At 36.1% G+C, this 18,507-nt stretch overlaps 2 protein-coding genes across 7 annotated transcripts in view; one reads left to right on the forward strand and one right to left on the reverse strand.

The window, feature by feature from the left end:
• SRSF11 (serine and arginine rich splicing factor 11) overlaps positions 1 to 9,072 on the forward strand; it is a 46,981-nt gene extending 37,909 nt beyond the window's left edge. For 5 of the 6 annotated variants that reach the window (XM_054574605.1, XM_054574614.1, XM_054574639.1 and 2 more), the window contains 4 exons: positions 23 to 112; positions 5,796 to 5,891; positions 6,439 to 6,577; positions 6,682 to 9,072. In XM_054574605.1, the coding sequence (XP_054430580.1) occupies positions 23 to 112; positions 5,796 to 5,891; positions 6,439 to 6,577; positions 6,682 to 6,879 (523 nt within the window). In that variant the 3' untranslated portion in view covers positions 6,880 to 9,072. The remainder of the gene's footprint in view (positions 1 to 22; positions 113 to 5,795; positions 5,892 to 6,438; positions 6,578 to 6,681) is intronic. The other variant, XM_054574623.1, reaches the window with a different exon arrangement.
• Positions 9,073 to 12,092: 3,020 nt separating this feature from the next.
• Positions 12,093 to 18,507, reverse strand: part of ANKRD13C (ankyrin repeat domain 13C) — a 79,574-nt gene continuing 73,159 nt past the window's right edge. The window contains exon 13 of the mRNA XM_054574592.1: positions 12,093 to 14,500. Coding sequence (XP_054430567.1) covers positions 14,370 to 14,500 — 131 coding nt within the window. The 3' untranslated portion in view covers positions 12,093 to 14,369. The remainder of the gene's footprint in view (positions 14,501 to 18,507) is intronic.

Here is an 18,507-nt window from a genome sequence, read left to right on the forward strand (position 1 = left end):
TTAAATCGGTTTCATTGATTAGAGACAAAAAGAAAGAAGACAAAGAAAAGAAACGTTCCAAAACACCACCAAAAAGTTATAGCACAGCCAGAAGGTCCAGAAGTGCAAGCAGGTAAGGCATTATGAATTCTTGGCATTTTTTCAAACTTTGCAAGGATATCCATAGACTGTGAACATTAAATGTTTTCCAGTACATGCAGGGGTGGGCAAAAGGTTTATAGCTGTAAGCGAGCAAAACACAGTTTATTCTTGTATTATTATTTACTAATTATTGTATTATTTTCTGTGTGAACAACTGTAAACCTACTTTTGCCCATCCCTGTACGTAATTTAGTGCTGTCAATTTTTAGTGACAATTTGTGATGAATAACCTAACATTCATCTTGTTACTAATATTTATGGTGGAGTGTATTTGAAATAACATGGAATTCAACAGGGGTCAGTTTTTATGTTTGCTGTATGCATTTCACTTCCTGATTTGAATTACTCTTTAAATTTATTTTACTATGGTAAGTCATATTTAAAATGTCCACATCTTAATTAATATTCAAGAATTTTCCCTCCAGTTATAGTGATTCATTAATAAAAGAATGGGAAGCAGTTATAATTTCTATCATTCTTAGACTTGTAATTCTATCTTGAACCTGCAATAGTAAGAAAATTCAGTGTTGCAAACTTTACTCCACAGGAATATATTTTTCACACTTAACATTGGAATTTATATGAAATTAGTGAGGGCTGGCCATACTTAATTCCATTGTCTTCCAATCTGGTTTATATATTTTGCTGCAGTGTTTGTTTTCTTACCTTGTTTATTAAATGCTAAGACTCACTCTATATACAAAACTTACTTCAGAATGATGAATGACCTAAATGTAAAGTCTGAAACTAAATCTCTTAGAAGAAAACATTGAAGTAAATTTTAATGATCTTGAATTTAGCAGTGGTTTTCTAGATATGACATCAAAGGTATAAGCAACAAAAGATAAAAAATTTTGGAAGTCATCAAAATTAAAACCTCTTGTGTTACTATCAAGAAAGTAAAGACAAACCTCATTGCTAGAATATAGCAAATTATATATCTGAAAAGGGACCCTTATCTAGAATATATGAAGTATTGTTACTTAACAGCCCAATCATAGAAAGACAACCCAGTTCCACCCTGACTGGTGAGGCTCAGTGGATTGAGTGCTGGCCAGTGAACCAAAGGATCACTGTTTCCGTTCCCAGTCAGGCCACATGCTTGGGTTGCAGGCGAGGTCCCCAGTAGGGGGCATGCAAGAGGCAACCACACATCAATGTTTTTGTCCCTCTCTTTCTCCTTCCCTTCCCCTCTCTCTAAAAATAAATAAAATCATTTTTTTAAAAATGACAGTTCTCCAAGAACATATGCAGGTGTCCAATAAACATGAAAAGATACACATTAGTCATCAGGGAAATGCAAGTCAAAACTGCTTAACACCCACTAGGATGGTTATAATAAAAAAAGGCAGATGATAACTTGTGTTGGTGAGGATCTGGAGAATCTGAGACTCTGTATGTTGCTGGTGTGAGTAAAATGATGCAACTACTTTGGAAAATAGTTTGGCAATTCCTAAAAAATTAAACACAGTTTCTTGACACAGCAGTTTCACTTCTAGGGATATACCCAAGAGAAACAAAAACATTTCACATGAAACCTTGTACATTAAATTTTCATGGAAGCATTATTCATAATCACCAAAAAGTCAGTGCAAGTGTTCGTTAACTAACATGGATAAACAAAGTGGTATATCTATACAATGAAATATCCAGCAATAAAAAAGAAAGTTCCAATGCCTGTTAAAATATGGATGACCCTTGAAAACTGGCCAGATGAGAGAAGTTAGTCACAAAGAACTATAAACTGTATGATTCCATTTATATGAAATGTCCAGAATAGGTAAGTTTATAAAGACAGAAAGTAGATTAAACGGTTGGGGTATGAAAGCCAAGAGGGTTATGGGCTTTCTTTTTGTGAGGAGGAATATTTTGATAAAAGGTAAATACGCTAGTCCCCCAGATAGATGAGGTAGGGGGGTTGGTTCCAGGACCCCTGTGGACACCAAAATCTGATATGGAGGACCAGCTATTTTTTTAAAAAAAGAAAGAAACCTGGTGTGAGTGCTCAAGAAAATTCCAAGCTAAGCCTTGGGGGATAGTTTGCAAAGGGCATAGAGGATGGAATGTGCTTGCTGTGCACCATGTATGTTTCTTAACTTAAAAACTGAATGCTTTTTCTCTCCTATTGCTTTGTTTAATGTAGTTACTCATAAGCACCTTGCCCTGTATTAATTATTGGATCACCTAAAAGTATGGCATATTCTGTGAGATTTTATTGAATATCAGCTATGTGTTTGCAGTTGTGCTAGTCTATCAGGGGGCACATATGAAATCTCTCTTCCATCTAAAGAATTTGGAGTGTCCGTTACACAAAACAGTATCAAAGAATATGAGGTATACAGCCCTGACAAACTTAATAAGTATTTGATGAATGAAAAGTTGGGTGTAGTATTTACAGGAGCTGGAGTGTAGGGGAGAGGGGGTGTCACACAGAGCTGTAAAGATTTAAACGGGGGGGGCTACTAGACTGATGAAAGTACGGGGTTTTGTTTTCATTTTGTTTGTACCTAAACTGTATAATGGCCATCTTGCAAGTCCTAATAACATTGGAAAATAGTTAACAGAGGCAGATTTTCTTTTTTTTAATGACACACTTTAAAGAGAAGGAAAATGGCTGTACATTTGCTCAGAGCAGGGCTGGGGAGACATAGTTTGGTGGAGTATAGGGAATTATTTTGATCTCTCTGTTTTACCATTAACTCTTGTTCTCTGAACCTTACTTAATGATTTAAAAGGGGTAGGGGTTTTTTGTTTGTTTATTTGGCTTTTATTAGCACCTGCCTTACAAGCTATGATCCTGTATCTCTCCTGGACACTGGCGTGTGAGTCAAAAACTAATTTCTTAGGTAATAGACTTTACACAGGTTTTATCTCTTCAGGTAGAACTTTGGTTAATCAGTCTTCCCTCAAGTTTAACATTTCTGATGTCATGATGATTTAATGTCTTTTTTTATTTTATTTCATTGATTATGCTCTTACAGTTGTCCCAATTTTTCCCCTTTGGCACCCCCCCCTTCAGCCAACAACCCCCACTTCTCTGGCAATCCCCACACTTGTTCACATCCATGGGTCTTGCTTATAAGTTCTTGGGCTACCGCATTTCCTATACTGTACTTTACATCCCTGTGGCTATTCTGTAACCACCTATTTGTACTTCTTAATCCCCTCACCTCTTCACCCGTTCCCCCACACTCCTCTTCCGTCTGGCAACCATCAAAATGCTCTCTGTATTCTTGATTCTGTCTCTGTTCTTGTTTGCTTAGTTGGTTTTTTAGATTCAATTGTTGATAATAGGTATTTATTAACATTTTATCATTCCTTGTTTTGATCTTTTTCTTAAGTCCCTTTAACATTTCATACAATATTGGTTTGGTGATGATGTTCTTTAGTTTTTTTCTTGCCTGGGAAGCTCTTTATCTGTCGTTTGATTCTAAGTGATATCTGTTGCTGGGTAGAGCAATTCCTGCTTTTCATGTCTTTGAATATTTCTTGGCAATCCCTTCTGGCCTGCAAAGTTTCATTGAGAAATCAGGTGACAGTCTTATGGGAACTCCACTGTAGGTAATTGATTCCTTTTCTCTTGCTGCCTTTAAGAGTCTCTCTTTATCCTTAACCTTTGGCATTTTAATTATGATGTGTCTCGGAGTAGGCCTCTTAGCATCCATCGTGTTTGGGACTCTGTGCTTCCTAAACTTGCATGTCTTATCTCCTTCACTGAATTAGGAAAGTTTTCTTTCATTATTAATAGAAATTTCCAATTTCTTGCTTTTTTCTCTTCTCTTTCTGGCACCCCTGTGGTGTGAACCTTGGAATACTTGAAGTTGTCCCAGGGGCTGCTTACCTATCCTTGGAGTTTTTTTGTTTGGTTGATTGGTTTTTGGGTTTTTTGTTTCTGGCTGCTTTTTTCATGTTGTAATTGATTGTTTTGGTTCCTTATGTTCAAAATTGTCAATTTGGTTCTTGGCTTCATCCACTCTATTGTTGTTTCCCTGTAAATTGTTACTTAAATTAGTATATCCTCTGTTTCTGACTCGATCTTTTTTTATATTGTCAGGTACTCACTAAGTTCCTTGAGCATCCTTATAAACAGTGGGGTTTTTTGTTTTTTGGTTTTTTTAACTCTGCATCTGATAGATTGCTTATCTACATTTCAAATTCCTTTTCTGGATTTTTGATCAGTTCTTTCATTTGAGCCATGTTTCTTTGTGTCTTTGTTTTGGCACCTCACTGTGTTTGTTTCTATGTATCAGGTAGAGCTGCTATGACTCCCTGTCTTGGTATCATGGCCTAATGTAGTAGGTGTCCTGTAGGGTCCAGTGGCACAGCCTCCCCAATCACCCAAGTGGGGTACTTGAGGTGAGCCCTTTGTGATGGCTAAGTACACCCTCTTCTTGTGGTTGAGCCTTGATTGCTGTTGGCAGGTCAGTGGAAGGTATTTATTACCCAGGCCAGTCAGCTGCAAGGCCTGGCTGTGGCCACTAACCACTAACTTCCACCCTCTGTGGAGGTTTCCCAGGTGGTGTAGGCCAAGATCAGCCCCCACCTGTGTTCTCCCTGGGGCCGCCCTGTTGGAGCTATAAAGCAGGCTGAGATGGCTGCTACTTCTGCTGGGCTTCGAGATTCAAGGGCAAAGCCAAGCTGTGAATCTAGGCCAGCGGCTGCTAGCCCCAACCCAGTGCCATTAGCAAGAGGTATGGGGACTCAGAGCTCACTTGTTTGGCTGTTACTTGTTTGAAAATATATAGGAAGTTGTGAAGCATGAGCCAAGACCAGCCATTCTTATAGAAAAGTCAGGGTTAACAGTGTGGGTGCACCTGTAAGGTGGGTGGGAGGACGACTCAGGATCTCCAGGGAAGGGCACACAGTGTTAGCTTGTTGGTTCTGTGGCTCTATGGCTCTATGATTCTATGGGAGGAGGGCTCAGAAAAGGGACTACGGCCTCTGCTCGCCTTTCTTTCTGGGAGATAACTGTCCTCCAGGTCCTGCCTTGATGCCAGACACTTCATTTCTTCCCTGTATGCCACTGGTGCCTTTCAAGCTGCTAACCCTCTGTTGCCACTCAGAGGTGCTGAGTCTGAATACGTCTGTGTGTGTGGGCTCTTTAAGGGGAACTGCTTGGGACTCCCAAAGTTTCCTCCACCAACTCAATCCCCACTGGTTTTTGCAGCCAGAAATTTTGGTGACCTATCTGCCTGGTACTGGTACCCTGGGCTGGGAGGCCTGGTATGGGGCTGAGACTCCTAAGATATCCCTCCTGAATTTTCATCGGCTACATATGGATGTGGGGCCAGCCTGTTCTGTGTCTCCACCTCTCCTGCCAGTGTGGATGAATGTGGTTTCTTGAATTCCATAGTTTATCTGACATTTCTGAGTGATGGTTCTGTACTTTAATTGTAATTTTGATGTTGACAATGTAATGTCTTTAAGAAGGACTGCTGGAAATTAGGGGTATTGAGGGCATTAAAGGAAAGGCACATAGTGTGGTAAAGAATTACGGTTTATTATTAATTTGATTCTTCAGCTCAAAACAGTATTTGAAAAAGGGTCTTTTGCTATCAGAATCCTGTTGTCGGAGAGCCTAATGAAGCTGTCATAGACCTGTGTCTGTGTTGTGTCTGTATTTTAAAGTCTAGCTTGTACATTTGTGCTTGCAGAGAGAGACGACGACGACGAAGCAGGAGTGGCACAAGATCTCCTAAGAAGCCTAGGTCTCCGAAAAGAAAATTGTCTCGCTCACCCTCCCCTCGGAGGTAAGAAATGTTAATGATTTAGGTCTATTCGTTCTGTTTTTCAGAAACTTTCTTTGAGAAAAGTGGTTATGAATGTGCTTTTATTTTCCTTTTATGACTTGAGACTGTGTTATAATAAACACTGATGAGGATCAGCCATTTTAGACCTGTTACCAAATTAGTCTTCTTGCCGTTCGTGGGTTGGGTCCAGTATTTTGCAAATGGATCTTTGCTATCCTCTTAATTTTTAATCGATTGATTTTAGAGAGAGGAATGGGGAGGAAGAAACATTGATTTTTGTTTTTGTTGTTCCACTTAATTGTGATTTATTGGTTAATTCTCATATGTGCCCTAACCGGGGATCAAACCCACAGCCTTGGTGTAATGGGACGGTGCTCTAACCAAAAGAGCTACCCTGCCAGGGCTCTATCTTCTTTACACCGTGTGATCTTGGTCAAGCTCAGCTTCTAAACAAGTTTAACCTAATGCTATGCTTACAGATGAAATTTCAAATTTATCCTTTAAAGCATCTTTTTCTTTTTTTGAGAACATTTTACTGTTATCCTAGGCATAAAAAGGAGAAGAAGAAAGATAAAGACAAAGAAAGAGGCAGAGACGAACGAGAACGATCAACAAGCAAGAAGAAAAAGAGTAAAGATAAGGAAAAGGATCGGGAAAGAAAATCAGAGAGTGATAAAGATGTAAAAGTATGTCTACAGACTAATTTATTTTGGTATTTTGGGTGGAACTAGTACTTTAAGAAGTGATTTTTCTGTGAAGACATTTACTTTTATTATTCTCCTTGGCAAAGCAGGTTACACGGGATTACGATGAAGAGGAACAGGGGTATGACAGCGAGAAAGAGAAAAAAGAGGAGAAGAAACCAACAGAACCAGGTTCCCCTAAAACAAAAGAATGTTCTGTGGAAAAGGGAACTGGTGACGCACTGAGAGAATCCAAAGTGAATGGGGATGATCATCATGAAGAAGACATGGATATGAGTGACTGAATGTTGCCTCTTTGGGAATCCAGCTGTACACATGCATCAGTGTCATTCCTGTGTGATTTCTTAATGCTGTATTTGTTCATCTCACACCTTAGATGTATACAGCTCTGAGCTATAAATGGTTATAAAGCTCCTGATATTGATATTATTTACATCCAAAAGCTTTTAGAAAATTATACATGGGTAACCAATTCTTGAAATGGTGAAATCTGATTGAGTAAACAAGCAGTTTTACTATTCTGGTGCCGCTTCATAACAGAAGTGAAAAGCTGCATGCATCTACAGCAGGCATGGATTGTTTTAGTTGTATGATCTCCTTTAAGTAAGTTCACTTATAGTATTTCTAGAATTTGATTCATTGCCGTAATAGAGCCCTGTAGGGAATGCACTGATTGCATGTTAATTGTGGCAGGAATATCCTAAATGTCATTAAAATCCAACATGATGGATCTACTTATGGTCTTGTTTGTTGACATGACAAATTAACATCCTTATAGTTACATCTGGAAATAAGCATTTGAAATAGATAATCCTTTAAGCCTTGTGGCTGAATTTTTGTGGCTTTTGTTTAACTTTGAAAGGTTATATATGCACTAACCTTTTTTGATGGCTGCTTAGGCTTTAATTACAGAAACAAGATTTCAAATGAAACTGTCTTTGGCAGTGAGTAAATAGCATATTTTGAACTAGAGTTGTATACTTTTTCATAAGGTGTTTGGGAATTTTTTTTCCTGAAATAATTTATTCCACACCTGCATCAGTGAAAGCTATCCGGAGTCCATCTGTAAAGGAAAATTATCTCTTGTCCTGATTTTCAATTTTCCACTTTTATTAGTTTTAAAATAAGTGTTGGAAGAAGGGGGTAGTGCATTTTAAATTGACCTTCATGTGCTTTTAAAATGTACTTGATAATGTACTTTTTATTTGCGCTCACGTTGTATAAAACCAATAAATTTGTGTTAGTGTTACTGCAGTAGTAATCTTATGCCCACAGTGATTCCATGTTAAATGCAAAGTAGTATGGCAACTGTTTTCTTAGTTACAGGAGTTTTCAAGCTTCACTTTTGTGCAGTAAAAACAAGAGTAGGCTATACAGTCTGTGCCATGTTGATGTACAGTTTCTGAAATTGTTTTACAAGACTTTGATAATAAAACCCTTAAACTTATGTTCATTTTCCTGTAAAACTGTATTTGTATTTATTTACAAGCTGTTGAATGTATGACATTTACCTCATTTCATTTTACAAGTCAAGTTCTTCCCCCTTTAATCCACATTTTTACATATAAAAGCCATCATTGTAGTGATTAGTTGCCATCAAAATTGTCACAGTTGTTTTAATCTCTATCTTAAAATAGTCTGTTTCTTAGCGTACATTTCTCGAATTTTGGGTGTAGGGATTGGGTTGAGTTAAAGAACTTTAGGATAAACAAATGGTCTCACCTATATCTAGTAAATTTATATATCCAGTGAAATATTTGCCTTTGCTGGAATAGTTTAGCAACTGTCAATGGTATGTATCTACTGTACAATACTAAATAGTATATTTATTCATTTATGTAATGAAGTAGTGCTAGAGTGGCTGGGATTAAGGGGAAAATGAAACTTGGAAGTATAGTTTTTATCCAAGTTTGATAATTTTTTTAACTTTTAAAATTGAAATGCCATATTAAAAACATTGTTTTTACAGTTTGTAGTAACTTTTTAAAGATTTTATTAAAAGGAATTTTGTCTATAGTTAAGAAGTTCTAGTAATGGTCTTAATAATCATTGTTTAAAACAGTTGATTGCAAATGACATTTACTTAAAAATCTTTTTTAGTAAGTAAAGGTTGAACCATATGACATTGCCATTTTTGTAAAGCAAAACAAGTAATAGTTGGCAGTTTCACCTGGTTAAACCTAATATTACTCAGTCTATTTCTTCTCTTTTAATCAGTGAATACAAATATACTTTTCAAAAGGGACTTAGAAATTTTTGGCTATAAATAGTGCCACTGACTCAAGAGACTAGTGAAGGGAATCCATACTTAGATTATTTTTCAGTGAACATTTTATGTACAATAGTAGGGCTGTACAGGGGCACAAGTCTTTAACAGAGAGTCAGTTGAGATCAAGTGAACACTGCCTCCACACTGAGTTTTGTTCTGTATTTAGTAGTAAATGATTAAAAAATAAAGGTGGTTTTGTTAGAAAAAACGTTTGTCCTATTTATTTGCTTAAGTCCTTCAGGAGGGAATGAGATGTAGTGGCTATGCAAGAGTCCAGTCATGAGTTTCAGTTTCCTTCACAGCTGGGGGGAGCTGTTACGTTCATTTTCCTAATTGTAAAATAGGATTGGTAACTATCTTGCAATGTGATTGGTAGTTAGGAATTAAAGCGCAGGACTGTGTGGCCTGGGTCAATAAATGGTACCTGCTGTGGAGCTCTTCAAAACTAAAATAACTTAGTTTGAGATAGTTTTTAGCAAAAGCACTAAGATAAATTTTATGCAGATAAGACTAAGAAGGCTCTGTGGCCCTTTTCATTTTTGTGAAGGTGAATTTTGGATAAGTTTCTAGATAATGATTACAGGATATGTATGTGGGAGGTAGGTAAATATTAGGTACTTAGGAAAAGAACAAATGGGGCTTTTACTGGAAGAGTTCAAACTAATTTTACTTGAAGTTGCATCTTAACTGAATAAAAGTTCTGGTGCAGGTATCACAGGGACTTCACAAGCCAACTTTTCCTCTGGCAAACACTACTACTGTCTTCATTGGGCTTGAGGTTAGTGCTTAGGGTCAATGCTGCTTGAAGACTGACATCTTTTAAACTGGATTTGAGGTTTGTTCGTTTTGTCTCAAATTTAGCTGGTGTATTTCATTCCTCTGCTATCTCTAATACTTTGCTAATCAAGTACGTAGAGTTGTGTTTACTTTGGTTAACTATGGATGTAACGGGAAAGCTATTGGTACTTCTTACTCAGAACATCCAGAATGTCTGTTTCCTAAGGTTTTAGTAGTAGTAGTTTCTAAATGAGACTAATTCTGGAGTTGTAGATTTTTGAGTCTTTTTTACTCATTTTTAATTTTGCCATTTTCATCGTATGTGAACTCGGAAATTCTTAGCAAAAAATATACTTAATTAAAAAATATATACTTATTACTAGCAATCTAAGACAATTCACAGAATAATGTTTTTTAAATGTGCTTACAAAAATAATTGGGGAAGTGACGTGTTCACATTCTTTTCAAAATGTCACTCAGGAAGGTTATTTTCCCAGTGCACTGCCACTGAACCAGTGACACTAAAATTAGTTAGGATGTCTTTTTCTTAGAAGCTAGATAGCTAAATAAAGTATGATGAGTTGTGCATAAGAAATGAAAGGCCTAAAGTCACAAAAAAAATGGAATGTTAAAATTCACTTTATCAAGTTTGGGAAGACAAGCATGTAGATTAAAAACATCACTAACAGCATTTGATCAAAAGAAGAAGAAAAAGGTTTAACAGGTATTTGGCCTTAATTATGAGAGCTGGTTAAATAGTCTCAAAGCTGTTAATAGTCTGCACAATACTGGAGATTGAAGCCAACACGCAGTTGGGAAGGGAAGGTGGTAGTTGGAGGGGTAAGTTGAAACAGCAGGCACAGGCTGGAACCCACAAGGATGGGCTGAAACTCAGGTCCAATCTCATTGCTTTTGACCTGGGTGGCATGGCAGAAGGCAGAACCCTTCATCGTGAAGCTAAACATACATACCAACCTAGCCTGTGAGTCTGAGAGGCTGAAGGAAGAGGAGGTGCAGTATTGAACAACTGCAGGCCTGGCTCCTGCCTTCTCCCAAAGGGGCCAGCAGATAAGCCGCAATGTGCATAAGCTACAAAATTTCTGCCTCGCTTCTGCTCTCCAAAACTCGTACACCACCCATTTTCATGAAGGCACCCAAGGCAGTCACTGTCAGCCGACTTTAGTGACTGAGAATGCCATGAAAGGTAAGAACAGGTAAGTAAATGGCGGGCTTTATTTTTTTGTTGTTTTAAGTCATTTTCACCTGCAAAACATGATCAAGTTCAGGAATGCCTGCCAAATATATTTCTTTAAAACCCTTAGGGGACTTTGCTTAGGTATTTGCAGGTGCTGTGGCGAAAGTGAAATTGTAGCCGTACCATACGTGCCGTTATGACTAAGTACCATTCTAAAAGGAGCTTATAATTTTGTAAGTTCGTTACTCGGTAGTGCTGTTAAAAGGGTCACGTGACCTAAAAATGCAATTTAATTTTTAAGACGGTTTTTTTTTTTAGATGGTGATCTAAGATTTTACTATTGCCACAGATTTCTGACATAAAAAGCTTTACAAAAGTAGTTTTTGTTACCTCACAGTATACAAATGGGCTTTTATCAAGTTTAATTTTGCTGTCTTTACATTTGGTGTAAAACCTCTGTCCATTTTTCTCTGGGGCAAGTTTCCCTGTCAGTTTCCAAGTAGAGCAACTTTGGTAAGGATGCATTTTGCTAATTTGAGAAACCATGGTTAAAATACCTTTTGCTGGAGTTAACAGCAGAGGTATATTGTGTTCCACATTAAGCAATAATTCTCTCAATTTTAAAGACAGGACCTCAAATTCATTTGGTTTTCTACTACAACTTTCTCAATCATGCTGATTGCAAATAAAAGTAACATAAATGAGCAAAAGGAAGCACCCCTTAATTCAATCTAAAAATACTGCAGCCCTTTTTTGTGTCCTTGAAACAAGATCATTGTTGTAGGGAGAAGGGGTCGCTAAATAATCATTATTAACAACCCTCTTCCAAGGTGGGAATTATAAGCTGTACGTGAATAACATGAAAACCCATTTTATTTTGTATGAGTGGGGCTCCATACCAATTCTAAGCAGAAAGAAACCAAATTGTTTTTCAGCCTGTCAGCTATTAGCTTCCCTGAAATGTGTTAATTTCCAGATGACCATATGTTCCTAGATTAACAATAATCAGAACCTACTTTATGCTTCCTTTTTATGAATTCTGACAATTTTCTATGAACATGTACAGATGGAAGCAAACTGCCTCTAGGGAATTATTTTCTTTAAAACAAGAGTCATAACTTCTTTTGATACCACACTGGCGGCAAAAATGTTGAACATTTCACAATAGCCTTTTAAGGTGACCAATTTCGTAGTCCCCCAAGATTAAGCTTTCTTCAATCACAAGTAGAAGACATAAAAAGTTTTATGGACCTACATTACAAAACCTAGCTTTTCATGTGGAATTACGAAAATATATGTTGTTTTGATTTACTTGAAATACAGCATATAGCTTCACTGATTAACTGGATTAAAAGGCACATTTTGAAAAGTCTAATGTGAAAAGTTTATTTGCATTAACTCCTTGTTTTTACCATCATAAGAGATACTGACATTTGCTTGTCCTTTATGATCAAATAAAAGACATTTGGAATGGATCATCTCTTTATACTATTCTTTATGAAAGAAAAAGATAAGAGTTAAAAACAAAATCGAAGTGCAAAAGTTTTCAGTAGTCTTCCTACCTCCAGTGTACCCCAGCAAAATATTCACAGCTTTCAGGACATTGACAAATTCCAAGTTGCAATTTATCGTGTTTTTTCCTCCCACAAAGTTGTCTGTACTTATTTTTTAAAAAATGAGCAACAAAAAAAAAAAAACTATAGTTTATTCCTGAAAGTATATCATATTCTCACAAAGTAAGAGAGCCTAAAGCGACAGTGGTAACTGCCAGTCAGTGTCTCAAACCTCACATAATCATTGACAGGATAATTCAACCTCTAAGTCACCTGATCTATACGCATTCCCAAAATAATTGGGATCAACTTGTACTCAATAAACCTAGTCTGGGTTTACCAACTCTTTCCACAAAATTCAACAGACCCACATCAGGTAATAAGTAACTGGTCTTTGAATTTTTAACTATGATTATTTTTCTTCATTATAAAATATATTTAATAAAATGTCAGCATATGCAATGTAATATGTTATCAGCATGGAAGATGCAGCTTTAAAGATGTTTATTATAAAAATCTTATGATTGATGCTTTGGATTTGTAAATAATCATCTTTTCAATAAAGGTTTCTAAATTCACTCCAATTATTTAAAACCCTGGAAAACGTTTAAATTACTGGTCACTCTACAAAAACTGATAAATGCATTCTGACACATTTATCAGGATACATTTAAAAATCATTTCTTTAGCTAACTTCTTTAATACAACATAACATATTATGACTGTATAATTATTCTCCCTAATTTATTCATTCTTGGACCATCAAACCATCTAGGAATAAACATGAAAAATTTTAAGTGCAAGAAATGAGTAATGCATGATTTTAACACTTTGAAGTTAATGAAAACCAATAAATATTTTGTGACTTAAAAAAATAAACAGTAGGAATTATCAATTTTGTGTACATTTCTGGAATTTAACTTATAACAAATATAATTCTGTTAGCATATAAAATGTTTTTACCTTACTTTGAAAGCATTAAATATGTAGGGATGTCCAAAATGTGGGTTGTTGTTTAAAACTGACATGAACGCATCCTTATTCCACTAAAAACAAACACTCAGAATGATATGTACTTATGAGGAACGAGTTTAAAATTTTGGAATTTTTTTTAAAGTGCTGAGATTTGGAAGAGGACTGTCTTTAAGCATGCTAACCATACCCTATTACGAACACAAAAAAAGACTTTAAAACTCAAGTTTAGAAAAAAAAATTGAAGTTCTATCAAAGGAATATTAGTAACAAACATTTTCCATTGAAGAAAGAATTCAGGTAAAAACAAATAGCACCACAATGAATTGCACTAAGGTGCTAAAGGAGGTACCTTATTCCCTGCAGAGTGAACGCTCCTTCTGAAATGTATTGCAACATATAAATGCAATTGTTTAATGGGTACCATTTGGTTCATTCATCTACAGAAAATTGCATTCCTTTCTAGTTCATTGTATTGAACAAACATTCAAATTACTGAACTATACATAAAGTTACATAGTTTACATTTTATGAAAACAAAGTTTGAAGGAATATTTATAAATGTCACCTTGAATATAAGATGACAAGTGTAAAAGGACTTCATATCTCTTAAGACATTTAATTTATGTTAATGGTCCAGGAGTGTTTTAGATATAACTATAGATATATTTATATGCATATATATTTCAACAAGAAGTGTAAAAATTTTTAAAAACAAATCACAGCACTCATAGCTGTTTTACGTAAGAAGTACTTAGGGTCATTAAGATGTCAAACTATTACACTATAATATGTATATTTTTAAAAAGACTGAAAATGGCACATCAGGAAACTTGCTGAGATTCTTCTTATTAGAGGCCCATTTCATTATATCATAGTACTGATGTGTCAATTCCTGTATTTCCCTTTTCTTCACTGAAAGCACTTGTCCCTTCTATTTCACTTCGCTTGCGGGGTCTCTGCATTCTCTTGCTTTCCTTGGTTAGGTGGCATCATTTTCCACGTCAGTTAAAGATCAGGAAAACGGCTCGGGTCTTCCTTGTAGTCATCAGGTATAGTAAAGATGGAGCCATCGAATTCATCATATCGAAACTCCTGAAAAGTCACAGTGGCTGTGATCGTAGGAAACACAGGTATATCTAGAGGACAATCAATGATAACATTGCAAAATGAAATGTTAATCTATATATGGACCATAACATACTATTAGAGATATCTATACTCCTTAAATGTAAAAAAATAAATTCAAGCACCAGATCAATCCTAATATATGTTTATTACTGAGTGTGTATGTTTTTCGGAAGGATTTAGCTATTGGTGAGGAGAAAAAGACAACAGAGCATCAAAAATTACATCAAAATCTCAAGGTCCCACTGCTTCCCAATCTTAAACTATAATGTCAGATTCCATCGGTCTTTTTCTATTTTTCTTGGGGCGATAGGACAGCTAGCTACATTTGTACTTTTTATACTCTGACATCTTCAAGTTATAGTATACGTATTATTCTAACTCTGGGCTAACCTTCATTCTAACACACGATGCAGGAATCCTTTTTGTTTTAATACACTAAAAAATCATCCGTCACTTAACTATATGGGATAAAAAGAATCTCATCAGAATTGGATTGCTATCATGCCACCACAGCTCAATATTCTTCTAAATAAAATACATTTCTGGCTGAAATTATGAGTGAAATCTTATATTAAAAATGGACAATACTTTAATCATTCTGCTTAGTTTTATTCCTGGTATGAAATACTAGAAAAAACAGAAATCATAAAATCTGAGTTCTGATTCCTACAAATCATTTAACTTACATCCCTCATGGATATCATTTACAAAATAAACTGTAAATCTTCCCTAAACCCACAGGGTGGTGATCAGGAGGGCAGAGGGAGCTTAAGGAGACTAAGTAGTAATGGAAAAAATTTCAACAAAAAAAGTTTAAAAATAAAACTTTGAATAATTCTATGAAAGCTATGTCAAGTATCTCTCTAAAATAAAGGCATGCAGTAAATTAAGTTTATTTGGCTGTTAAAAACCTAGTATTTTATTGCAGAAAAATTCTTATGATTAAAAAATAATTAGCATAAAGATTACATAAAGAAATCAACATAAGGATTACACAACTTACAATTATTTCTGGGGGAAAAAATCATTTACCCGTGTCTCCTAAGTGCAGATGCTGTTCTAATTCAGGCATCTGCAGAATAAAGCTCACTGCCTAGCCAGTTTTTGTAACACTTGTGAGCTAAACAAAGATTTTACCTTTTTTTTGAAATGGTAAAAAATACCAGAAAACAGTAATATTTTGTGCCAATAAAATTACACAAAATTCAAACTTCAGTGGCCATAAGTAAAGTTCTATTGGATCACAGGATGCCATGCGTTTACCCATGGTCTATGGCTGCTTTCGTTCTCCAAGATCTGGGTAGTTGTGATAGAAACTGTATAACCCACAAAGCCTAAATAATGACTATAGTTCAGAAAATGTTTTAGTCATTGGCTATATAACTAAGTTAGAGAAAAACATCATGCACTTATGGAGATTACATTTTGGTTGGGAGACAGAAAAATGAATCAGCAAAAAAGTAATTGTGCCTAAGTATCTAGACAAAAATAAAGCATAGTGGGAGATAGGGAGTCCCAGTGTTTGGGGACAAGAGTTCTTAAATAGAGTGCTCAAAGAAAACCTTAATAAATAAATAAAGTGGCCTTTCAGCAAGGACCAAAGATAAGAACAAATCCCACAGCTGCCTACAGGAAAAAAATTCCCGGAATAAGTACAAAAGCCCTGAAAAGACAGTGGTTTATTCTGGCAACAGCTAGGAGACCAGTGTGGCTGCTGCCAAGGGAGGCTGGGGAAGATTAGGAGCAGATGAGGTCAGAAGGAGAAAAGGCGCCAGGTCAAGTGGGGTTACTGTCTTTAAGTGTGTGGCTTTCTCTCTGGATGAAATGGGAAGCCAATGGGTGGTGTGAGCAGAGGAGTAACGTGTCTTGCCTGAAGTTTCAGCAGATCAAATGCAGCATAACAAGAGTAAAGGGGGCGGGCAGCCAGAGACCCAAGAAGATCAAGAAAAAACTCTATCGAAGCAGTCAGAGGACATCCGAAGAAAAACTATCATTCACTGGGGCAAGGAATCCATAAAAACAGTCAAATCTTGGGAGTTAAAAAGAATAACAGAAAAGTACTCATTACATTTAACATAATAATATGAATATCAATAATAAACACAGTAAAAGTGGAAGAGTAAAGAGAATCTGCAATGAAAAGCTGTGTTGTTTCTAGATTAAGGCTATTACAAATAACGTTGCTATGAATGAACATTTGTGTACAGGCTTTATATGAACGTAGTGCCTATTTTTCTGGGTAAATGTCTAGGAAGGAAGTGAGTGAGTGGTTTTTATAAGAAACTGCATGGCTATACCAATCACCACCAGCAATGTCGAAGTGAGTTATCCCATCTCTGCACATCTGCACAAACATTTTTGTTGCTGTCACATGTTTTTATTTTAACCATTCTGTTAGGTGTGTATAGCAGTATCTCACTGTGGTTTTAACTTGATTTCTTTAATGGCTGATGATATTAAACATTTTCATGTTCTTATTTTCTATCTAATCATTATCTGGTGAAATGTCTCATGCCTTTTGTCCTCTTCCAATTGACTTGTTTGTCTTGTTACTGGTAAGTTTTAAAAGTTCTTGTATTTTCTTACTCTTAACTGGGTCTTTCACAGAGCAAAGAGTTTTTATTTTTGATGAAGTCCAGTTCATCAAAATTTTATAAGTCATGCGTGTGGTGTGAAGTCTAAGAACTCTTTGCTTAAACCTAGCTCCTTAAGAATTTCCTCAGTTTATTTCCTAGAAGTTCTACAGTATTATAGTCTACATTTAAACTTAAGTCCATGATCCATGTTTAGTTAATTTTTGTACCAACTGTAGGACCTAGGATGTCCTAAGCACTCTGAATGTCCTGTTGCTCCAGCACCATTGGTTGAAAAGACTCTTTCCTCCATTGAACGGCTCATACACCTTTATCAAAAATCAGCTGAGCCTCTTTATGAGCATCTATTTCTGGATTCTGTTTGCTATGTTTATCACTCAGCCAACACCACACAGTCTTGATTACCACAGCTACATAGTAAATACTGAAATTGAGTCGACTGATTACTCAAAAATGTCCTTTTTCAAAATTGCTTTGGTTACTGTTACAGGTTCAACTATTTCTCCTCCAGAAAATGTATGTTCCAGTTCTAAACCACAGCACCTCGAATTGTGAACTGCTGTGGAGACAAGGTCTTTGCAAGTTAAGAGTCATTAGAACGTCCCTAACCCACTATGTCTAGTGTCCTTAAGAAAGGGAAAATTTGGAGACACACATACAAACAAGGAGAACATCATGTGCAGGCAAAGGCAAAGACTGCAGTGAGGTTCCATAAGCCAGGGGAAATCACCATGAGCTAGAGGAGAGGCATGGAACAGATCCTCTCTCACGGCCCTCTGAAGGACCCGACCCTGGTGACACCTTCATCTCGCATTTCTGCCCTCCAAAACTGTGAGACAATAAATTTCTGTTGTTTATGCTACTCAGTGGGTGGTATTCTGTTACAGTAGCCCTTCAAAACTAATAGAGATATTCTAGTTTCTTTGCCTTCACATGTAAATTTTAAAATAATCTTGTCTACATAAAAGATTGCTGGAATTGTGATTAGAATTGTGTTACACTGTATATCAATTTGGTGAGAAGTAACATCTTTCCTATATTGTCTTCCAAACCTTGAGCACGGCATGCGTCTCCAGTTGTTTAGATGTTTGATTTCTTCCATCGATTTGTATAATTTTCAGCATACAAATACTACACGTGTTTGTTGGATTTACACCTAAATATTTCCTTTTTTTTCACCAGTTATAAACAGCATTTAATTCTTAATTTTGATGTCTGTATGTCCAATGCTAACACACAGAATTACAACTGATTATCGTTTGTATCCTGCCTCCTTGCTAAACTCACTTATTAATTCACATTTTTTGGTAGATTCTTGGGATTTCTACTTATCGAATCATGTCATTTGCAAATGGAGAAGGCTTTATTCTTCCTTTCTGCTCTGAATGCCTTTTTTTTTCCTTTTGTTCCTTCTTGGAATA

The sequence above is a fragment of the Pteronotus mesoamericanus genome, unplaced genomic scaffold (assembly GCF_021234165.1).
Source record: "Pteronotus mesoamericanus isolate MK-2021 breed Mesoamerican mustached bat unplaced genomic scaffold, CSHL_Meso_final contig_105, whole genome shotgun sequence".
Classification (NCBI taxonomy): Eukaryota; Metazoa; Chordata; class Mammalia; order Chiroptera; family Mormoopidae; genus Pteronotus; species Pteronotus mesoamericanus.